This window comes from Rattus rattus, chromosome 5 (genome assembly GCF_011064425.1).
Source record: "Rattus rattus isolate New Zealand chromosome 5, Rrattus_CSIRO_v1, whole genome shotgun sequence".
Lineage (NCBI taxonomy): Eukaryota > Metazoa > Chordata > Mammalia > Rodentia > Muridae > Rattus > Rattus rattus.
The window spans coordinates 56663394-56686330 of NC_046158.1; the positions used below are offsets into that span (position 1 = coordinate 56663394).

The window sequence follows — 22937 nt, forward strand, 5'->3', positions numbered from 1 at the left end:
TATTTACCAACTCAAATAAGTTGTGATAACATATTTTTGCATAGTAAAATTTGCAAACATATGTGTGTAAAAGAAACAAGAAAGCTCTAAGAATCCTCATATGATGCATACCTGTGGCATTGGAAATGATGCGAAGAATAAATGCAGGGCATAGAAAATTGTAGAAACAATGCTGACAATGGAAAACAGTATGAGAAGAATCTTCTTAAAGGGGGAAAGCCTTGAAATAGGCATTCAATGTTTGCAATAGTCATTGGGAAGATAGACAATGGCTATCAGCACATAGGCATCTTTTATTTAGAGTTCCCTGGCACTCACTGTTGCTTCGCTACAATGTGAAATTATGCATCTGGATAGATAGTTGCTTTTTCTTCCTCCTCCTCCTCCTCCTCCTCCTCCTCCTCCTCCTCCTCCTCCTCCTCCTCTTCCTTTTCTTCTTCTAGCATAGATGTCCTTAGAAAACACATTCAGTATTCATCCTCTATATGATGTTGCTTGTTTTTTTTTGTTGTTGTTGTTTTGTTTTGTTTTGTTTTGTTTTGTTTCCGGAGCTGAGAACCAAACCCAGGACCATGCGCTTACTAGGCAAGCACTCTACCCCTGAGCTAAATCCCCAACCCCGATGTTGCTTGTTTTAAAGTTCTTCTGTGGCTCAGCAGACACCAAACAGTACATGCAAACCACCCTGGGCTGGTGCATCTTTGTCTGGAATGGGAACGGATTTCGTGTCATTTTTTTTGAAAGGACAGATCTGTCTGGTTAATTAAATGTTAAAGTCCTACTCAGCGGTGATGTCTCCATTTCGCTTTCTGCTTTGCAAAATTGAAATTGATGTCTGCGAGATAAGTTTTCTGTGGACTTCGTATATGAGCAGTGCATCTGTATTACTCTCCCCCCCTTACAGTTCCCTCACAGATTCATGAGCTCTTCTGCAGTTCTTATTGCTACATGTGAACTTCAATCATGTGTATATGCTTTTCACTTGGGATTGTGGGAGTTCATCCCCAGAGGAAACTAAGTCTCCCCCTGTCACCTGCACTGACCACCTGTGACGTTACATTACGGGATGGAACCATGTAAATTGTTCCTGTCCAGCTTGGCATTTCAAGCCGTGTTGTCATCATGTGGATATTTAGATGACCGGATTGCTGAGATTTCATGGGTGCAGCATCCCATGACATGGGACACACTAGCTAGCACCAGGTATCTTGTTTCTCTGGCTCTTATAATATTTCTACCTCCTTTTCTTTTCCTAAGCATTAGTTGCAGGGGTTGAATTACAAATGTAACAGTTGGGCACCCACCCCAACCAACCTATTTTCTGCATTTCGTCTAGTCGTTTATCAGCCAATGGTTTCTATTGGTGGCAAAAAGAAACTTCTCACACAAGGAGTGAGAGCTACGCTTATCTGTGGGTATAAGGATACGAGTTTTAGGAAGCAGACATTGCACCGGCTTGGGAACCCGGCAGTAGCAGGTTCTTTTCTGGACTCTGTTACCTCTCCAGACACAGATAATTAGCTGAGTTTACAACAACAGGCATGAATTCCCTCCTCCTAAGCAGATTAAAGTACAATTAGACATCTGTTGGTCAATCCCCAAGATAAAAGTAGCACTAGTGTTCTGTTAGAGATGCCTGGCTGGTCTAGGTGTTCTTTCATTGGTTTTACGGCCAATCACTACCAATCACTTCTCTCTCCTGGAAGCTTGCATAACCCTTCTGACCTATTAGAGCTAGTACTCAAACAAGAGGCTTCCGGGTCTATTTCAGCTCAATGTCTTCAAACCTTGTGTCTGAAGTGTGTGGTGTCTTCAGCAATCCGTCCTGACTGGCAGCTAAGGGCATTGGCCATAGGCCAAATTTTAATTTTTGTCCTATACTCTTCTGTTAGATTTCTACCTTAGCTCTATTTTTCTTACTTAGAAATCAATCTCTTGTGCTTAAAATAATGCTTTTGGGGTGGAGGAAATGGTTCCGTGGGTACAAATATTTGCTGCATACAAAACCCTGATGACCAAGTTCAGATCTCCCAGAGCACATGTAACACAAGTCCATAATCCTAGCACCCTTGGGTGTGATCTGAGGCTGAAGCAGGAGAATTGTCCTGGAGCTTGTGGGACAGGTAGGCTTGATACGCAGTGCAGCAGCGGAATAAAGTGTGCAATGCCTCAGCAGGGTGGAAAGTATGAACTGACCTCTAAAGTTGTCCTCTGTTCTACACACCTACACACACAGACACACAGACACACACACACATACACACACACACACACTCTACACAATGTAGTTATAGTAATATTTTGCAGTAACAAATGTTCAATAATTGGGTTGACTGTGTTGATGAGTAAATTTAGTTTAAAATTGAAATTCCACTTTAATTTCTGATCTTATTCAATATACAGTGCCTCATGGATAAGAGAAACAGAAATATGTGTGGCAGAAGTCAGCATTTATTTCTGCACACCAACAGGCATTGGAAGTGAGGTCACCTTAGGTCGTGTCCACCTCTCCCTTATTCCTGATGCTCTATGGGCCCATTGTCAAGGCATCACAGAGAAGGCTTCCTTCTCACGCTGAGTGGAGATGTTGTCAGAATGTTCCTGCTACTGTGGCTCCTGCTGCCTAGAAGGTAGAGGGCCATCTGTCCCTACAACAATCACAGAGGAAAAACGAAAAAGAAAAATATGCTAAAAGCCCATCAAGTCAGAATATCCCATTTTCTGAATATGCCAGATTCCCAACCCCCCCACCCCCATTCCTCAGATTGGAACTTTTGAAAATGAATTGCTCAGCTACATTCTAGGACACATCTCACACACCATGATATCCAGCCTCTCAGTGGGCAGTAACACAGAGCAACAGAGAGAAGGAGGATGGATCCTCTTTCTCTTCTCCCAAGTGTTTTAAAAATCCTGTTAAGGTTGGTGCTGAAATGTATAGACTACAAGTAAAATCTCCAAATACATTTCCTCTGAGCAGAGAGTTGGAAGCATCTGACAGCGACCAGTAGAGACTCTGCACTGTGGAATCTTAAATTAGGCATAACAGGCACGCGATTAAAGCAGGCAGGGGTCCCACAATCCCACCCATCACAAACCTACCCTCGTTTGCTTCACTAAATGAAACAGAGAAAAATCAGTGTCCCTTCTACTGTTGAAAATAGCAACTTGCTTCCCAGCTATTCCCCATAGGCAACAGAATTTGCACTGAACTAGGTGGCTTTCAATCTTATTTCATTGTGTCTGACCAGTTTGGATCTCTGTCCTCTGTCAACAACTTATACAACTAGAAGTGCATAGCTTATGAGATTGTATTTCTCACATAAAAGTTAATATTTCTCAAATGGTCCGGAGTCAGAGTGTTGCTGTGTTTCCTGATCCTATGTGATGTCACTGGGAAAGAAATGGCTTTGCTGGCCCTGACAAAACAGTCAGGACCCTGTGGGTGGCTCCAAGATAGTTCCTGGTGTGCTGGAGTCAAATGTTCTCCACAAGAGTGTCCAAGAAGAGGAATGAAGAGAGAAAAGCAGGTTCTCTTTCTTCATCTCCCGTTTTCTCTGAGAAGAACATATCTTTCAAAATCTCACCCATCACATTTTCTCTCAAGTACCACAAATTAGCATCTGGCAATAGAGCTGGGCTCTGGGAGGTGGGGGAACATGTCTGCAGCTTTTCAGCTTTCAGAGACCTGCCAACCTACGGAAAGAAGGTCAGGTTATCTTAGATTGTTTTCTCATAAAGACCATGACCAAGAGCAGCTTGAGGGGGGAAAGGACATATTTGTCTTACATTTCCTGATCCCAGTTGGTCATTGGGGAAAGCCAAGACAGGAACTCAGAGCAAAAACCTGGAAGCAGGAAGCAAAGCAGAGAACACGGAGAAAGGATACTTACCAACTGGATCAGCTCGCTTTTCCTTTACCTCCAGGACCACCTGCCAAGAAGGGGGATAACCGCATCAATCGACAATTAAAAAATGCCACATAGACATGCCCACAGGCCGAACTAATGGAAGTAATTCCTTAATAGAGAGTCCATCTTCCAAGATACATCCGGGTTTGTCACATTGATAAAAACCCAACAGCACAGAGATAGGTGACAGCTGGTGAGGCAACCAACATCTGGGTAGTCCCTTCTAGGTCATATAGATTTTCTACCAGTGTATGACAGTCTCCAAGCACTTTAACTTAAAGCAATGACAATTTGTTATTTCTCGTGATTCTGGGAGTTGGCTGGACCCAGCTAGGTGGCTCTGCTCCATGGATTGTTAATTGAACACACTGGTATTTGGTTGGCTGCACATCCATGATGAACCCACAGGCCTGGCATTTGCAGAGGGGTTGCTGAATTTTGTGGAGACTGACCTCTGTCTCTCCCCATGTGGCTTTGCATCACTTAGTGACCTCTGTCTCTCCCCATGTGGCTTCCCGTCACTCACGAGTTCATCTTGAGCTTTTAAAAATGAGTCACGAAGTAGAATGTGAAGCCCATTGGTTTTCTAATTCTACACCTGCTGTAGAACTTCTGTTTTGTGAGTGGCAAATAAATGCATAAAAATGGTGGGACCTCTTAGAGTCCCACCCCTAGACAATGAGCTAGAGGAGACTGCTAAGAAATGAAGAATTAGCCTCTCCTCAGGATGAACCTCCTGATTGGTCATCAGCTAATACAAAACGGTCAACCCTGAATTGTATACACATAAATAACAACGTGGTCTCGGCTAATTATATTTATATATTTTACATAATATATATTCATATGTGTAGTGTGTGTGTGTGTGTGTGTGTGTGTGTGTGTGTGTGTAACAATAACAATCACTAGCTCATTGATGGAGCACATGCCCGGCATGCCTGAAGCCCTAGTTCAGCTGTTGGCATTAATTTTTCCCTTTACCGGAAATCCCAGGGAAGTCTTCTTGTATTACATTTTGCCCCCCAAAGTCTAACAACTTTAGCCATCAACAGGGAAAAGGATGAGAGTCGGGATGTGATTTGATTTTAAATATTTTCCTGTTCCCCTAAATGGGCTGCCTTGTCTGATCTCAGTGGAAGAGGATGTGCCCGGTTCTGCAATGACCTGAGGTGCCAGGGTGGGTTGGTGCCCACTGGGACCTCCTTCTTCTCAGGGAAGGGGAATGGGGAGAAGGGGGAAGGCTGTGTAAGGGGGGACTGGGAGGAGGTCAGTGGCTGCTTTTGGGATGTAAAGTGAATAAATGAACAAATTAGTGAAAAAACAAAACCAAAAAATCTCTGTGCCTCCTACACAAAGCAAAGTCTAGAACAACCGATAAATAGTACAGAATGAAACTCTGCCCCTAAAATCAAAACAAACAAAAAACAAAACCAAAAATCATGAATTCCAGGTGTATAGAATAGCCAAACTCGTCTAAGTGAATATCAAGAAAAAGAAGAGGAGAAAAAGGAGGAGGAGGAAGCAGAGGCAACAACAGAGACAGAAGCAGCAGCAGCAGCAGCAGCAGCAGCAGCAGCTCACTCATATTTAGAGCAATCAGGGCAACTATGTAACTCAATAAAGAGTCCTCCATAACTAAGTTGGTGTCTCAGCACCCAGGTTTCAAATTTAAAAGATGAAAACAGACTAAAGACCCCAGATAACCTAGAAACAGAGACAGAACTTTAAAAAGTGATAGCATCTAAATTAATTAGAACTACAAGCATTAAGAAAGTTACAATACTGTGTGTTAGATGAGTGTTTGTGAAACTATGTAAATGTGACATTTCTGCAGAGGCTTTATTTAGGAGAATCCATGCTGTCCTACAAATAAAAATTTTCCCATGAAGTTTAGACAATAGTTGATGTTTGATACTTTATATAAAGTCTGTCATATTTTAAAATCTGAATTTTAAGTCACCTTTCATTAAATATACCTATATTTTAAAGCTCAGTCATGCGGGGTTGGGGGTTTAGCTCAGTGGTAGAGCGCTTGCCTCGGAAGCTAAGGCCTGGGTTCGGTCCCAGCTCGAAAAAAGAACCAAAAAAAAAAAAAAAAAAAAAAAAGCTCAGTCATATGATTAAAACTCCCCACAACTTTTACATAATCCAGGTAATTACTGGATAGCTACTATTTGCCAGTCTGTTCAAGAAGCAAACTTGGTACTAACTAAAATATTCTGGTGGTGACACACGTGATCACTTAGAACATTTTCGATGTGATTTGAATTAACTTTTCCACAGCTAACATATCTTTAGCATCAATTCGAAGCAGACTTCACTGTGCATTTTAGCTTTATAAGGATACTCTAATAAAGTATCACGGTTGCAGCAGGTCATATCGTTTCTGATGGCAGCTGTGAAATAAGGTACTCCTCGGGCTGCTTCCTTCCTAGGGACTCTGAGTTTCTAGCAGTGGTCCAAGGTCCCCATAGTCCCTGCCTTCATACACGCATTGCTCAAATTCCTCTCTTTTCATCACCTCCTGTTATCTCTATATGCCATGTGTTTGTATATCCTGTCTTTTCACAACAACATTAGCGAATTGCTTGTGGGGCCCACCTCAGTCAGAGTGACTTCATCTCACGTTTCATCTAACATCCTAATTATCTGTGAGAAAATAATTAGGGTTTAAGATAACTAAGATCTCTTCGCACAAACAAATAAATAGATAAAAATATATATGAAGATAGACAAATAAAATGTAAACATCAATATATTGAGATTTGTTCTTTAGCTATATATTATAATGCTAAATATTGGCTCCCAAGGCCTGGCTGCCCCCCAAGGACGAGAAAGTCTGCACCAGACCCAAGTGATACCATGTGACCTTGCTCCCCAAGTTATCCCTGCTTGGTGAATAAAGATGACAACATAGCTGGGCAGAATTGAAGTAGGCGGGTCTTGGGCTTTCCAGAATTGGGGTCTCAGGAGAACCATGAGGAGGAGAGAGAAGGTGGAAAGAACGATGGCATGGGTTGGGCGAGTCATGAAAACATGGCTGGCCAATTGAAGTTAAGAGCAGCTCACATGGAACATGGCGAATTATACCTTGTGGTTATGGATTGGGAAATAGATTCTACCAGCATAGAGGGTGGATATCTGCCCAGCTCTGGTGTTGATTAAAGTTTGTTATAAATATAAGTGTTATATGCTTTTTATCCTGGAACTGAATGATCAAAGGTAGGGTAGAAGCCCCCAATTGAGATTAAATATATTCCACAACACAAATGTACTATCAGTTGATTAGGAAGTAAAGATCTCTTTGTTTAATCCTTTAGAGTTAAAGCACATTGAAATAGATGTCCTCTAAGCAAATATTCTTGTGTTAGCATTAAAAATGTGCATAGAAGCAACCTTATTTTATTAAGAAATTATTTGTGAAGAAATGTTATTAATTTTACTATTAAGAATTTATTATAGCTAAAATAAAAAAGAATTTATTATAAGTTATATGCATTTAATTTATTGTTATTTATCAGCATACATTTAGCCATGTGGAATACAGGCTATTTTGTTATTTTTAACAGGTAATGCTTTCCCCATTCTGTTTTGATCTCTCTGTTATCTTCTCTATTTATCTGTTGGGTGTGAACATTCTTAGTCATGTACTCAAAGCCTTCAACAGATTATAGTCCTATAATCCCCTTCTATGAGCAGACAAGCCCCATGATCAGTAAGGATGCCAGATAAAAGGAATTAACAGTTCCCTTAAGCAAGAGGAAACTGGTCCACTGACGTCACTGTAACCTTAATTGACATCACTGAGAGTGAACAGTACAGAAACAGCAGTCATGTGGTATGTTTATAAACTGAACATTTTAAAGTAGAAACTATAGCTTAGTGTAATTTTGCAGAGCCCTAAATATAGAATAAGAGGGATGCCCTGAACACTGATAAATAGGAGAGAAAAATGTAGCATGCATTCAAGAGAATTCTTTTTTTTTTCTCCATCTTTACTAACTTGAGTATTTCTTATTTACATTTCGAGTGTTATTCCCTTTCCCCGTTTCTGGGCCAACATCTCCCTAACCCTTCCACCTCCCCTTCTATATGGGTGTTCCCCTCCCCATCCTCTCCCCATTACCACCCTCCCCACAACAATCACGTTCACTGGGGGGTTCAGTCTTGGCAGGACCAAGGGCTTCCCCTTCTACTGGTGCTCTTACTAGGCTATTCATTGCTACCTATGAGGTTGGAGCCCAGGGTCAGTCCATGTATAGTCTTTGGGTAGTGGCTTAGTCCCTGGAAGCTCTGGTTGGTTGGCATTGTTGTTCATATGGGGTCTCAAGCCCCTTCAAGCTCTTTCAGTCCTTTCTAAAATTCCTTCAACGGGGTCCCGTTCTCAGCTCAGTGTTTTACTGCTGGCATTTGCCTATGTACTTGCTGTATTTTGACTGTGTCTCTCAGGAGAGATCTACATCCGGTCCCTGTCAGCCTGCACTTCTTTGCTTCATCCATCTTATCTAGTTTGGTGGCTGTATATGTATGGGCCACATGTGGGACAGGCTCTGAATGGGCGTTCCTTCAGCCTCTGTTCTAAACTTTCCTTCCCTATTCCCTCCCAAGGGTATTCTTGTTTCCCTTTTAAAGAAGGAGTGAAGCATTCGAATTTTGGTCAACCTTCTTGAGTTTCATGTGTTCTATGCATCTAGGGTAATTTGAGCATTTGGACTAATATCCACTTATAAGAGAATTCTTATTATGTGAAAGAAAAAGGTTGGTTTGAAGACAGCGTATGGTACTTTAACATTCCTTTTAACCAAGACCCAAGTTATATTCAACCCAATGATGTAAAAATAAATGAATCAATCCATCAGTAAATAAGAAAGAAAGGCAAATAAGACTGCTTACTCTCAACCGGGAGGGAAATTTGGTAACAGAAGAGAGGAGTTGCAATTATTATCTTTCAGACAATTGACGACCATGAGGATGAGACTCATTTCTGGTATACTCATCCTCAACAGATTAATTTATAGCACTGTGGTTCTGGCAAGAGGCCTCTGCATCAATCGTACAGTCTGGTCTCTTGGACAAGTAATATTTGCTAAGGCTGCCCTAGGTCTCTAAAGGATCAGAATAATAGCAGCAAGTGAAAAATCCAAGGTCCCTGTTCTTGAGAAGCCCACAGACTGTACAAGGAGATAGATAATTTAAAATAATCACAACGAACAAAGAGATAATACTAGATAAAAACTATGGCAAAAAAAAAGAGGTAAAATAATTGAGTGCTTTGGGTACTGTTGAAGGTGTTGGCTACATTGGATCAATGTCAAAAAAAGTTTGTTTGAGGAAACAAGATCCTAAAAGAAAATTTCAAACACAGGCGTTTCCTGCCACTTCCCATATGATGTAATATATGGGAAATATATCCCATGTAATATAAGACACAAGACAACTTTGATGAAGCCAGGTACAAATGAACAGAAAGTGTCGAGCACTGACCTGGTGTGAGAGACCATCTTCCCGCTGAGCTGTCCTTACTCATGAAGTCCACAGCAGCGTTAGCTGCAGCGATGACACCGATTTCTCATGTAGACCAGATGAACATACTTATTTTCCCTTTTCCATGTCATTTTAATTTGACGTAGACCGTAGGATTTTCCCAAACCTGGGGATCTGTAGAAATGTGGTTCCTGTTACTACTTTTTTAAATTGGGAGGCGAAAAGATTCCCTAAGTGTGTAGGTGGCCAACACAACACTTAATGTGTCTAAAGATTTAGTCCACCATTAACACAACATTCTGCATTTCAAGGTATTTTTAAATTACCAGTTTAATCAGACTTCCCCAGAGACCGTGCCTTGTCAATGCCACTAGCTTGGCTACGTTGTTAATTCCATCAGAGCCACTGAACCAAGTGTTAGTGTGTGTGTGGAGAGAGTGCATGAGTCGATTGCCAGCACAGAATTTTCCTGACATAGGAAGGCATATGATCTCAACTTCTGAGTGCACAACCATGCAGCTTTCTAGCTGAACGGTTCCTGAAAATGGTGTCCACTGGAACACAATGCCTGGCCAGTGATTCTGCCACCTTACAAATCACTGTTCATCCGACTCCAGAGCGCCTCTTACAATCATAGCATGGGTCCTCAGTCCTGGGCTTCCACAACATATCACATCGGCTCTTTTAGCTTTTGTTGGATACCTGAACAGACATTTTTATTTAGATTTTTTTTTAAAAAATAAGAGGCCATGGGTCTTTTTGTTTAAAGAGGTTTTTAGTGTAGTTTCAAAAAAAGCTTTGTTATTATCCGTTTTCCATTAGGACAAAACTGCTCTGCTTTTGAAACCTAGTTTTATTAATTGTTTAATAGATATTTTCACTTCAAATTTCTCATATAATTATAGAACTAAAACAGCTTGGCTCATACTGTTAGCTAATGATCCATATATCATTTTAGTAATTGCAGGATGTAGGCATCTTGCGGAAGATGCATCAGTTTTGCAAGAATTTATATAGATGTTCAAATGGTGAAAACAGTGACATTCTAAACAATAAGTTATGCTACTTATAATCTGAGTGCAATATTATTTTACTATAACGTATTATAAACCTAAAAGTCTGTATGCTATTCTGAATATGTGGTAATCCATTAATAGGTGCATGAAATTGTCTTTTTAATAGTTAAAAATAGATATAGATATTACATAACATTGATATTGATATAAATGAAATTTGTGTTTTATGGAGTAGCCCTATTCTGTAGGAATTATACACAAGTTAAAGTATTTAACCAAACTTCATCTCCAACAATGAAGTAATCTGCCAGCTTCTTCTAGGAGTAAGTTTTCCACGTGTTTTAACATTACAAAGCTGTATTTTTTTATGGTAGGAACTTCAATTGCTCATGAAGAATAAGAAAACAGAACTCAAATGCTATAACAAGCACCACACAGCCAAACCATATGAAATATTTTTCTTGATAAGGCCAAAGCTACCAGCATATCTTCTCTCTCTCTCTCTCTCTCTCTCTCTCTCTCTCTCTCTCTCTCTCTCTCTCTCTCTCTCTCTCTCTCTCCTTTCTTGACTAGTCTTCACCAAAGACTAGTCTTTTTTTAGCTTATATAAGGATGAAGCAAATATAAAGCCTCCAAAAGTATCTTTAAAACATGCTTAACAATTCATAAAAGAAATGACGGAGATAATTTAAAAGATTTCCTATGGTTTGAAAATGCCTTCCAAATATTCATTAAACATTTAAGTGAGTGAATGTGTAGAATATGTTTCTGACATTGGCGCTGGTTTCGTGGTATTTCTCTGATCAGATGGAAGCTCTATGCGTTATGCAGAGTGCACGCAGTTCATTCATGCATAAACAATATCATTTTCATAAATTAAAACCTCCCCTGCAGAAGGAACATCTGTGCCTGCCTTTGAATTAAAGATGGTGGCATGTGAGTTACTCCCTGACTGACTGAAAGAATCCCCCTGCTTTAGAGTGAAGTCTTAAACACACACACAAATGAAAAAGCAAAAAGAACGGAGCAGAGCCTTCATCCTTCACTTCTCCCTTTCACGAAACCCACAGTCTAGATTCCTTTGCTCTCTGTTTTAAATGTTGTGATTCTAGAAACGCCGTCCTCGAACCTTCTGCTCACTATAGCAACAGTTTTTAGTTCACATGGAGATGTCTAATTTTAATTACAGGTGGAACTGAGCGCTTACTAGATCAGATCAGATCAGATCAGATCAGACCTGAATGTTCACTTCATGGTTCCCTGGGCTGGGTGGCTGGAAGTATTCTGCTGTCAGTATTGTGTGTCCTAAAGTCAATGGTGAGAAAAATCCAAGATAGGAAGCAACAGCTTGGTTCCAAAAGAACTGCCCTGACTCATTTGGACAGAGATTGCTGCGTTTGGGACCAGCTTTAATGTATTTCTGTGTATGACAAAGGCTGGTAGAAAACATGATTTTAAATTACACTCATTTTTTTTTGAACGTTGAAATATCCCTTGCTGCTACTGTCACAGCTTGATGTGGCCTCGTTGGCAATGTTATCACTATGGCTAATTGTTCCTGTCTATTAGATTACTCACGTTTTTTTCTGGAGCAGCTTACTAAATGAGGTCAGCTTTCTGGAACCCTTAAATCACCAATGAGAAGGAGATTAAAGGAACATGCTTGCAAGGGAGGTAGGCATCCAATGTGGCATCCGAATCAGAGAAGGAACAATAGAGTTACTAATGACAGTAATCAAAGAACCACAGTAGAGCCAGAATAAAACTGCCAAACGCCATCCCACAAAAGTCAAGACTGTCAGTCATTTCTCATGGGAGAGGAAAAGCCAAACTATTCTTTAAGTGGACTTACCAATGGACAGAAGTTGGTGTGTGTGTGTGTGTGTGTGTGTGTGTGTGTGTGTGTGTGTGTAGGTGCATATGTATTGTGTTTATTAAACTGGGAAGCAATATACCTTCCTAATGTATAATGTATAATGTACAGGTAATGTATACTTGTGTACCAAAAGCTCACTGGCACTTTTGTGGAACAATTAGTAAAGATATCCTCAAGCACTTAATAGAACAACTACCAAATGCCACATCTTCTGGGAATCTTTCAGTTGATTAAATAATTTTCCTACAATATCACAGGACAATTTGGAGGGCTGCACTGTTTTGAAAGAAAGCTACTTAGTTCAGCAAATGTATAGGTAACAGAACAGTAGGAAAATGCTCGCTCTTCGTTTATGCTTTAAATATGTATAAACAAATTAAAGTCAGGTATTGGTTTGTCTTGCTAGTTAATACTTAGGCAAATCCACCTTCAGAATAAAAGAAACTTCTAACAGTCATTTCAAAAAAACAGAGACAAACATACAAGCAAAAGAGGAAAAAAACTACGTTCAAGGTGAAGACGTTTCACCTTGAGAAAACCAGAGTTGTTTGTCCAGCTCTGTATTCCAAATAATAAAACAGTAGCGAGGTCTTTTTTTTTTATATCTATGAAGCTGGTGACTCCCTAAGCAAGATGACAGACTAAGCATAAGACAAGCTCAACTCTTTATTTTATTACTAATACTTAACATTAGCTCAGCAAATACAGAAGTTAACCCTCCTTGGTACGATACGATTTTATTCTTTTAAAAAATCACTTTTGGAAGAAATGAACCCATTGTTTTGATTTTCAATACTATTTTTATTGCAACTGCATGAGAGTTTTCTAAATTGTGCATTACACCATAATACACAGGATTACGAACAAGATTACAGTACATGTCCATTCCAGTAGTACCAGCATCACATCGCAAACAGCACTTATTCTGGACTGCATTTTACATGCAATAGCTATTGTTCTAATTATGGATCCAATGGTTTGAATTTTATTTAAACTACTGTACTAATTGACTACACAGGTATAAACCCCAACATCAACAACCTGAATAAATTTAGGCTCAGATTTATTACATGAATAGATGACAAGCCACCATTTGTTTGACTATGTATACAATCATGCATTTATATTTTCTGGAAACATCAATAACGTCAGACACTCCGTAAAAATCATTGACTTCAAAGAAGTGAAAGACTAAAAAGAAAGAGTGCAAATTGTGGGTGATAGTCGAGCAGCTTTTGATTTAAAGGAGTGTGTGTTGGCATTTATTTATAGTATGTATTTACAAGCGTGTGCAAGGAATGAATCGATATGTTTTGATAAGGAATGCATTTCTTTTTTTCCTCTTGAGTGTTATGGGTCTGGTTTCTACTTTAAGGAGAGGGAAAGACTTTAAAGTGAGATGAATTGCTCAAATTGTGCAATTTGTTGTTTTTTTCTTTTCTATTTTTTTTTTACAATTAGAGAAGAAAGAAGTGCTAAGGCAACGCAATAACTTTCTAAGCACTTTTCTGCTGGTTTAAATTAGTTAAATTATTTTTGTATAAATTAGATATAATTCTACTTTTCTGATATGTATAAAAATTGATGAAGCTGCATGGTTTTAAAATAGGAAATCCACGTTATAAAAAGTCATTAAAAATTCTGTACAAAATCACAACAAAATAATTCGGCATGGGAAAGGTAACAAGTAGTAAAATGCTGGTTGAAAAATATATATTTATATATACTTTAATTGGCCCATTACTAGTTTAAAAATTGCATAGATCCTAATTATTGCTTGTGATTTTTTTTTATCCCGATCAGATAATTAATACGATCTGAATACAGCTACACGAAATTCGTGGTACACATTTTTTTTTTTTACTTTACTGTACTATTATTTTTAAAATAGAAGAGCTATAGAAAACAATAGATAAGGTGAACAGGAACTTTGATCCCCTGTTTCTTCCAAAGGCAGTAACGACAATAAATACATATATCCCTTGAAGCTTCGAGTATTTGCACTTTGCAGCAATGTTATCAAAAGGGCTGCCTTCTGTAAACAGGACAGTCACTGTGAGCACAGTGGATTCGTTTCCCGGGAATGGTGAAACTGACGTGCCTCTAATCGTGAAAGATGGCATTAAGCTGGGCACTCATGACTCGCTCATGATGCGAATGGCTATCGAAAGACATAATATTGTCTATGGGGATCTCACAGCGAGGAGCAGCGGCACCCGAGGAGAAGATTGATCCGTGGCTTTGGGGCCCTGCCAGGGTCGCTGCAGGGTAGTGCATGGTAAAGGCATAATTTTTTTCAAACTCGGTGGATGGTTCGTGTTTGAAAGAGAAGTTGCCATTGATGCTGAGCGGCGGGCTGAGGGGTCCGTCAAAGGAAGGGCTGGTGCAATCAGTTAGGGGGCTTTCAAAGAAGGGCTCCAGGGCTGCGCTGTAGGCGTGTGGCGGCGGCTTGACGTGGAAGACGTGGGAGCTGTCCATGGTGCCGTAGGGCGGGCTGGGCAGTCCAGGGGACTGGTAGGAGTAGGGATGCACCGGGAAGGAAGCGCTGGCGGTTGGCAGGTGTGGGGGCATGTCCGGATTCTGCTCAGGCAAGAAAGTCCGGGGGTTGAGCTGCAAGCAGCCAGCCACCAAATTGGTAGTGGGCTGGGACAAACCTTTGCAGAGTGTCTGTACGAAGGAGACGAGGTCTGGGCTTTTGCCTGAGCGCAGGATCTCTGACAGAGCCCAGATATAGTTCTTGGCCAAGCGCAGTGTCTCTATCTTGGACAGCTTCTGTGTCTTAGAGTAGCAGGGTACCACCTTTCTCAGGTTGTCCAGCGCCGCATTCAGCCCGTGCATGCGGTTCCGCTCGCGGGCGTTGGCCTTCATGCGTCTTAATTTAAAACGCTCTAGGCGCGCCTTGGTCATCTTTTTCTTTTTGGGGCCCCGTCTCTTGGGCTTTTGATCATCCTCCTCTTCCTCCTCCTCTTCCTCCTCTTCGAGATCCTCATCTTCATCCTCCTCCTCTCCCCCATTTCTCAGAGAGTCCTCCTCTGCATTCATGGCTTCAAGCTCATCCTCCTTCTTGTCTGCCTCGTGTTCCTCGTCCTGAGAACTGAGGCACTCGTCTGTCCAGCTTGGGGGACCTTGGGGCTGAGGCTCGCCCATCAGCCCGCTCTCGCTGTATGATTTGGTCATGTTTCCACTTCCTGTATTCAACAGGGAAAGAGGCAAGCAGAAAGAGGAAAGAAAGAAAATATCCACCAGCTATAGTTAAAAGCTGGATAAGTCTTCAGCTCCCTCTCCCTCATCCTACAGAAATGCACACAAATAGAAATACACAGGAGTTCCTTGCAAAATGGATGCCTCTAGGAAAAGTTAAACGCAGCGCTTCATGCTGGCGTGTCTGTGCCTCGCTGCTGCGTACTGGACATCACTGGGCCTGTCGTGAGTGGCTATGGGTGTCTTCCCAGTGATCAGCTTAACTGTGTGCTGGGCAAATGATTGTCTGGCCAGGTGCCCTCTGTAGAAATAAGTGCAGAGTGCACGTTTTTCTGAATGCGTCCCAAGTCACTCCCAACTCACAAAAAAAACCGATGTGTTTGGAAATGGAACGTTCTGAACTCATCTCTGTTCTGGCTTTCCACTACTTAGAGGTTTAAATAAATTGAAAAGCCATTACGTAATTTACTAACACTGACCCCGATTTTTAAGAAGATTATACGGAAGGGAGAGCCAGTGCACGGAGGAGGAAAAGTAGTTTCCACCGAATTATTTCCCCACCAGCGATACATTTGGCCACAGAAGTGGGCAGGAGTCTTCCGTCCCTCCCTTGCCTTTCTTTCCTTGTCTCACCCCCCCCACCCCCACCCCCGCTAAATTCCCACCTTGTACAAAAGCTCTGGCTCCCAGGCGAGGCTCTCCCACGCGCTGGGGATCAGGTGCAAAAGGCTCCTCTCTAATAAACAGCCCATTGAAAGGGCCGCCCGCTCTTTATTGGAGCTTTTCAAAGTTCGCCTCAAACCTCGCTTTAAAAGATGGAGTAATTACAATGGTCAGCGACTGGCAATGGTGAAGGTGCCGCTTCTAATAAGGACTGTAAAAAGCCTTTAGTAAAACAACTGAATGTCTGGCCCCAGCAGAGGCTACCGAGGACTTGGCTGCCTCTGGGGCAGTAACAGGTAGCAGGAAAATCTCCATCCTTTTCTCCCCCTCTTTCTACATTTCCGCTAAGCCATCTCAGAGTTCAGTCAGTTTTTCCGGACGCGAGTACCCCATCCTCCTGAAATAGTCTCATAAGACAGTGCGTCTAAATATCTGTACACCAAATAAAACTCTGGGCAGCAGGTGCTTTTTTCCTCTTTGCCTCTCTGGAATAAGTGAGAACTTGAAGTGGTTGTTTGCTTTGGGGACTTTCAAATAACCGCTTACAAATAATTACAGTTACTCCCCTCCCCAAACATTCTAAAAGCTTCTATACTATTAAAAATTAAATGTAATTAGAAAGCCTGCAGGGGGTACTTGAGTGCTGGGACTCATTATGTGCGAGTACTTGTGGGCAATTACAAGGAGGGACACCAGTCTCAAATATAGGGACAACCGACTCCACGAATGTGCGCATGCAAAGTACCAAGGTACAGCTCTTCAGTTATTGCTTTTATTCTCGGGAGAGTAAAAAATAGGAATCGTAATTACCTGTTGTTAAAAGGTTCTGAATAGTGACGATCTCATAACCCTGGAGCCTCGGGACACCTTGCCTTCTGCGTGGGCGAATTCCTCGTGTCCCGGTGGCGCGGGGCGCTAGGGTTATATAGCCGAGTTGCTGAGGCTGAGCGCGGGCGGGGCCGTGAGCTGAGCAACGAGCAGGTCCCTGCGCCCCGCAATAGCGCACGCGTCCAGGCTGAGCGACTCCCGCCCCCCACTCACCCCTCCCTAGAACTCCCCTCCCGCCCCTTTCCACCACCACTCCCCTCACCCCCACAGTACCTCCGCCCCTGCTCCTTCCTCCCCGGCATGCGCCATATGGTCTTCCCGGTCCAGCCAAGAGCCGGGAACCACGTGACCTGCCTATTTGTATGCCGCGGAGCGCTCCATTCCGGCCCCTTTGTGGCCAGAAGAAAGTGGCCCATCTGTCGCCAGTTAGAGACTCCGCGGACCTGTTTTTACCCGCAGGAGAGATTAACCCTTTGTGGCAGCAGAAGACAGAGGACATAGGGGAGGGGTTTGCGGGAGGCGAGCGGGAAAGGTAAAGGAAGATCACTGAGTCTATGTCCGAGCCTGAAACCTGCTTTAGCGCAGGCAAGGAGACAGAGGTGAACCAGTCACAGCCCGGATATTGAGGTGCGCTGAAGGGTCCTTCCCTTGACAATAGTCTCCAGTGCAGATTGACTGTCCTCTCAGAGAGACCCATCCCTTGGCTTCTACCCCTTGGCAGAAGCTTTGCTCATTGCCATGAAAGGGTGGCTGGCTTCTAATCCCCATCACCTCTCTAGGCAATCATATATTTCATATAAAAACGACCCCATCTGAAAATGCAGCCTTGACTAGTTGTCAACCTTTCTGACTAGAGCATCCTTTGCAGGTCAGAAATTTTATACCCTACACTTTCACTCTCCAAATGTCAACCTAACCTTCACCTGCTTCTACACCTCGAGACGTCACTAAGACAGTCTTCAAGTCTAATCCCTAGAACTTTGTGTCTAAAGCTAGTTTCTGCCAGCAAACCTTGATTTCATTGGTCTTCAGATGCTGCTGTAGTAATAAATGACCTCACCTAGCCCATTTAAGGAATACTTAAATTCCCCTCACCAGAAGATTAAATACCCCTCACCAGAAGTGGGAATTTCATCTCTGACAGGGATCACAGTCTTCCTTGAGCCCCTGATGCTCAGTCTCTGGCCGTGGAATCCTGGGTCAGAAGAGGCTCAAAGAGAAGCTGCAATAAGGTGTCATTTTTCTATCCGGAGGCTCTCTGTTTTAAGTCAAGCAAAGTCTATTGTGGAAGAGCCTAATCTATTCTTAAATAAGGAGTCTTTATCTTCTCCATCTGAATGAGGCATGTTTCAGAAGGATTCTCCTCCAACCCTGTGGCCCAAGAAAAGTACCTGAGGAGGAACAATTGGGCCCCTATCTCTTTCCAGCTCCTCTTCTAATTCTTTATCAAGTTCTTACCCTCTTCAACCCCTTTGCAATGAATACATCCTACTTGAATTGCTTATGTAAAGGCAGTTGCCCTTGAGTTTGCAAACAGTGTCAGGGTTGAGTGGCTGGAGTGGGGTACATCTGGGGAAGGGGAGGAGGGTTCTAAGGAGATCCTGCGCATGTGTAAGGTATTGCAAGTCACCTTCCAGATCCAGAAAGAATCTAAAAAGAAAAAGCAAGGCATTGTGGGAGTTCTTTGGTGGCTTAAAATATGGCACCAATTGCTCTGGGATTCTAGAGATGGAGTTTTGCCTTTTCTTTGTTCTGTCAGCATGCAGAGCAAACAAGGAGCACTGTCCTTGCTTTCACTCAGAGTACTGAGTTTAAATCCCTGGGGCCTCAGAAAAACCTCGAAGTTTTTAAGCACAGTAGAGGCAGCCTTTATTGGGACCGCCCTTCTAGGAAGAACTTGCATATCCTGGTTCAGTAATTGTAACTCGAATCCTGGCTCTCATCTCTATTTTAGGGGCGCTACAGGAGAGTAACTGGGGCGCGGTGGAAGTTATGGCTCAGGGGATCTGACAGACCAGAGGTTGTGAAAAGGAAAAGCTACACCTGCCTATTCGGGGACTTGAAGTAAGATCTCTCCTTCTGTGAGAGCTCATGCTTGCTTAATTCTAATGTGGCCCTGATTCCAAGTCTGAGTCACAAACACTCAGGCTTCTCCGGGGAAGGGGAAAGCAGTGATTGCCTAATAAGGATGGGAGTTAAGGACTTTTGCTTTGTAAAAGTAGGTGTGTGTGTTGGGGGAAGGAGCAACACCGCGAGGTCACCTGAATCGCACCCAGCTGGAAGGCGGAACGCTCAGAGAAGTCCGGTGCTGGGGCCCCTGACCCTGGCCCGCTGTACAGCCCTTAGGCGCTGGTAGCTCTGCTGGGACAGTGGGTATTTCCCAGTTCTCTCTGCTTGCCTAGCGGGTGAGCGCACTCCCCCAACTTTGGCCCCCTCGGGCGCCCTAGGCAGCCGGGCGGCACGCGAGCTGCACGCGTAGGCAACAAAAGCCGCTTTTCATGACTCAGTGCCCTCCAGCAATGCCCTAAATCTGCCACCCCGCCGGGCCCTAGTCCCCAGCGAGGCACTGGACCTGCGTCGGGGCCGTTACAGCCGCAGCCCGGGAGCCAGGGAAGCAGAGGCCTTGGGAGGGGTGGGGGAGGAGAGAGGACAGAGGAGTGTGGCCTGGCCATGGGGCAGGGGCGCATTCACAGAGCTAAGATAAAGAGCTGGGTCGTGGCCTGCAGCGTCCCGGGTGGTGACCTGTTTTTCTCAGAAACAGATGCTTACTTTCCATGAAAGGACCCAGTGTGTCTGTGTCTGCCCACCGACTCGAATGTCTCCCAAGTCTCTTCCTACAGAGCCTAGAGTCGACCTGGGCTCCCTCAGGAGCCTATCGGTACCCAGCATAGCCAGTACTCGGAGACCTTGGGGTGCGGTGGATCCCTAGATCCATCAGCTGAGAACTAAAACCCTCTCTTAGGCGTATTTAACTGTTACCCTTTAGAAGGTAAGAGGGAGCTGGTTCGGATAAGACTACCAACCAGGGTTGCTCTGGCTTTGCTCATCCGCCTCTCTGGAGGCAGTTGAACTGGTCCTGGCCAGAAGCTGGAATTGCCGCGACTAGACAGGCAGGCGACAGGAGAGAGCCAGGAGCAAAAGAGACGCTATTAAAATGCCTCGCTATCGCCCGGAGCGCAAAACCCGTTCTCCCCAAATCTCCTGGGCTTGCGGCATAATCTTAATTAAGATAATTGATTCATATTGCACCTGCGAGAACGAAAAAAAATTGATTCCAACCCCCAACTCCACAAATTGCTTAAAGCTATTGGATGGAGGACGCTGAGGCTGTGATTTGGGGAGTGATTTAGTGCAGGGCTTCCCCAGCTTGGCCTGCCCGAGCCCTTTTATTTATTATTTACGTTCTCTAGATCCCGCTGGGGCCTTAGTGGCTCCCCTCCTGGCGCCCACAGATCTCGAGAGAATGCACCTCCGCTTCCCTGTCAGAATTAAGGGGCTTCCTTTAAATCCGTTCAGCATTCAGAATCAACAACATAAAAATAAACGATGGCAGAGCACCTTGGCAGACGCGGCTCTCAGGCACATTTGTTGTCAGAAAGCCTGCGTGTGCAAATGTGTTAAAGCGCGATTGTGGTTGAGTGTTCAAGCGTGTGAATCTGAGTGTGAACGTACGATCACGTGTGGGACTATATGATCGTGGATCTATGATTATGTGCGTGGTTGTTGATGTGTATTCGACATCTGAGAGCATAAATGTATATATTGGTACCGTGTATGTTGGGGGTAGTGGCTATATGCCCAAGGGTTTCACTTCTTATGTAGTGAGGAACAGCTTGTGGCTTAAAGGGATCGCAAGCACCCTGTGTTTGCCAGACTTTGCCATAACAGGAGAGAGAGAGAGAGAGAGAGAGAGAGAGAGAGAGAGAGAGAGAGAGATCTATTGTAGCTAGGAGTGAAGGGCCAGCTAAGCGCACAGGATACCCTTAACAATGGCTGACACCTTAAGATGGGGAAATAGCCAAACAAGGTTCTAAAGGCAGAATAGAAGACTAGCCAGCTAGGCTTAGTAGAGCCCAGGCAGCTTGAGGGAAATAACTTCCTGAGAGAATCAGCACCGTGGACAACGCCTACCCTGACCCGACTCCTGAAACTGCTTTCAGATTTAAAACTCTTTTGCTGATGTTGTTGTTGTTGTCATCAGTCGCCGTCGCCATCGTTATTGCTGTTGTTTCTAATGTCTTTCTTTCTTTCTTTCTTTCTTTCTTTCTTTCTTTCTTTCTTTCTTTCTTTCTTTCTTTCTTTCTTTCTTTCTTTCTTTCCTTCCTTCCTTCCTTCCTTCCTTCCTTTCCTTCCTTTCCTTCCTTCCTTCCTTTCTTTCCTTCCTTCCTTCCTTCCTTCGGAGCTGGGGACCGAACCCAGGGCCTTGTGCTTGCTAGGCAAGCGCTCTACCACTGAGCTAAATCCCCAAACCCTCTAATGTCTTTCTTTTGCTAAATCACTAGTCACCTTTAGTCTGAGAGCCTCCCAGGACCTTAACAGAGTAAGTTTCCTGGAAACCTAGATATCCTGATGTGGACCTGGGAAAGATTAACCAAATTTCAACCAATATGTCTGAAACAAAGACTGAACAATTTAAAAAAGCCACTATTCTAGTATTTTCACCTATTTTCTACTGGGCTTCTACTTCCTCTAGAAGTGTTTTTAATTCTATTTTACCACGGATTTAAATACTTCTCTGTCACAATTATCCATCAGTTCTCCTGTTGTTTTATACCATAAGTGACTTCTGTTATGGGTGAAATAATCCTACAGAAGCAAAATTGTATTGTTTTCTCAGATTTGGTGCACCACAAAGATTTAAATACTGCACTGGGGACACATGACTAGTCTAGAATATGCTGGAAAACAGTCTATTAGAGATGTGAGTCGGGGAACGGCAAGTACCTTCAACCAAAACACAAGTGTTTTAGAAATGTGCGACATATTCGCTGTTAGATTAGGATTGATCAAAGAAACATGGAAATAAAAGAAGAGAAGCTCAATCTCTTCAGAAGCAGTTTGCACTCTAGTCAGGACATATACGTCCTGTTTTTATTTCCAAATATGATCAGCAAACAAACTCTTCATCGGGTGTTATTCAGGCTTCATTGTCATTGAAAGGCATAATTATTTTTGATTCAAGAATTCACCCCTAGAGTTTCACTTTCTTTAAATAAAGTCCCTTCTTTCTTTCTTTAAAAGATGCATTTCCACTTGAATTAAATATTGATAATTTGACCTTTTGTGTCTTTAACTCATCAAAGTGGGAAAATTCCAAATGTAGATCTTGGAGTTAGGCCCTGGTGGGTCTTTCCACTTGAATAGACACTGAGATTAAAGGAGTCCAACTTCCTCTTTCACTGCTCTCTCCTTGCGCTAATTGCTTATGCAAAAATGCAGATTTGTATTAATTAGTAACTCCACTGATTAGTTCTGTGGTATTTTCACATAATAAATCATGCTGCAGACATGAATTTTGGCACATCACCCAGTTGCGGCTCCGGCTGTAATACAGATTTCCTATTAAAATTAAATCTCTGACTCAATCTACCTTTCTGCTGCAGGTACCATGAGCAGCCACCTGCTGGGAGCACCTGCCATGGGAAGTTATTTTTACCCAGTGACAAGCCACTCTGAGGCCCCAACAGAACAATCTGATTACAAGGCTAGGCTCTAATAATAAACAAATAGTTATAGGCAGGCAGACACAACACAAATATGACTCCACTTTAGTCATTTGGCCCACAACCATGTCATAACAGAGGATCTAATTGTATTAGAAATCGCTTTTTAAAAATTAACATTCCAGGTTGTTGATAAACACCTCTACTTTGATCCTGTGACCTATTTGGTCCTTTTGTGAGATAGTCTGAGGTTCTAGGCTTCTCTCGTGACACAACTCACAGCTCTTGGTTTATC

At 42.9% G+C, this 22937-nt stretch overlaps 1 protein-coding gene across 1 annotated transcript; it reads right to left on the reverse strand.

Annotated features, from left to right (window-relative positions):
* Positions 1-13085: 13085 nt before the first annotated feature.
* On the reverse strand, positions 13086-17157 carry Neurod1 (neuronal differentiation 1). Its single transcript, XM_032903556.1, has 2 exons — positions 16962-17157; positions 13086-15475 (listed from the first exon to the last, which is right to left on the reverse strand). The coding sequence occupies exon 2, from the start codon at positions 15462-15464 to the stop codon at positions 14391-14393; it is 1074 nt and encodes a 357-aa protein (XP_032759447.1). The 5' UTR covers positions 15465-15475; positions 16962-17157; the 3' UTR covers positions 13086-14390.
* Positions 17158-22937: the final 5780 nt, after the last annotated feature.

Excerpts from the sequence above, each read along its gene's own strand:
- Neurod1 (XM_032903556.1), bottom strand. The coding sequence starts at position 15,464 with ATGACCAAATCATACAGCGAGAGCGGGCTGATGGGCGAGCCTCAGCCC.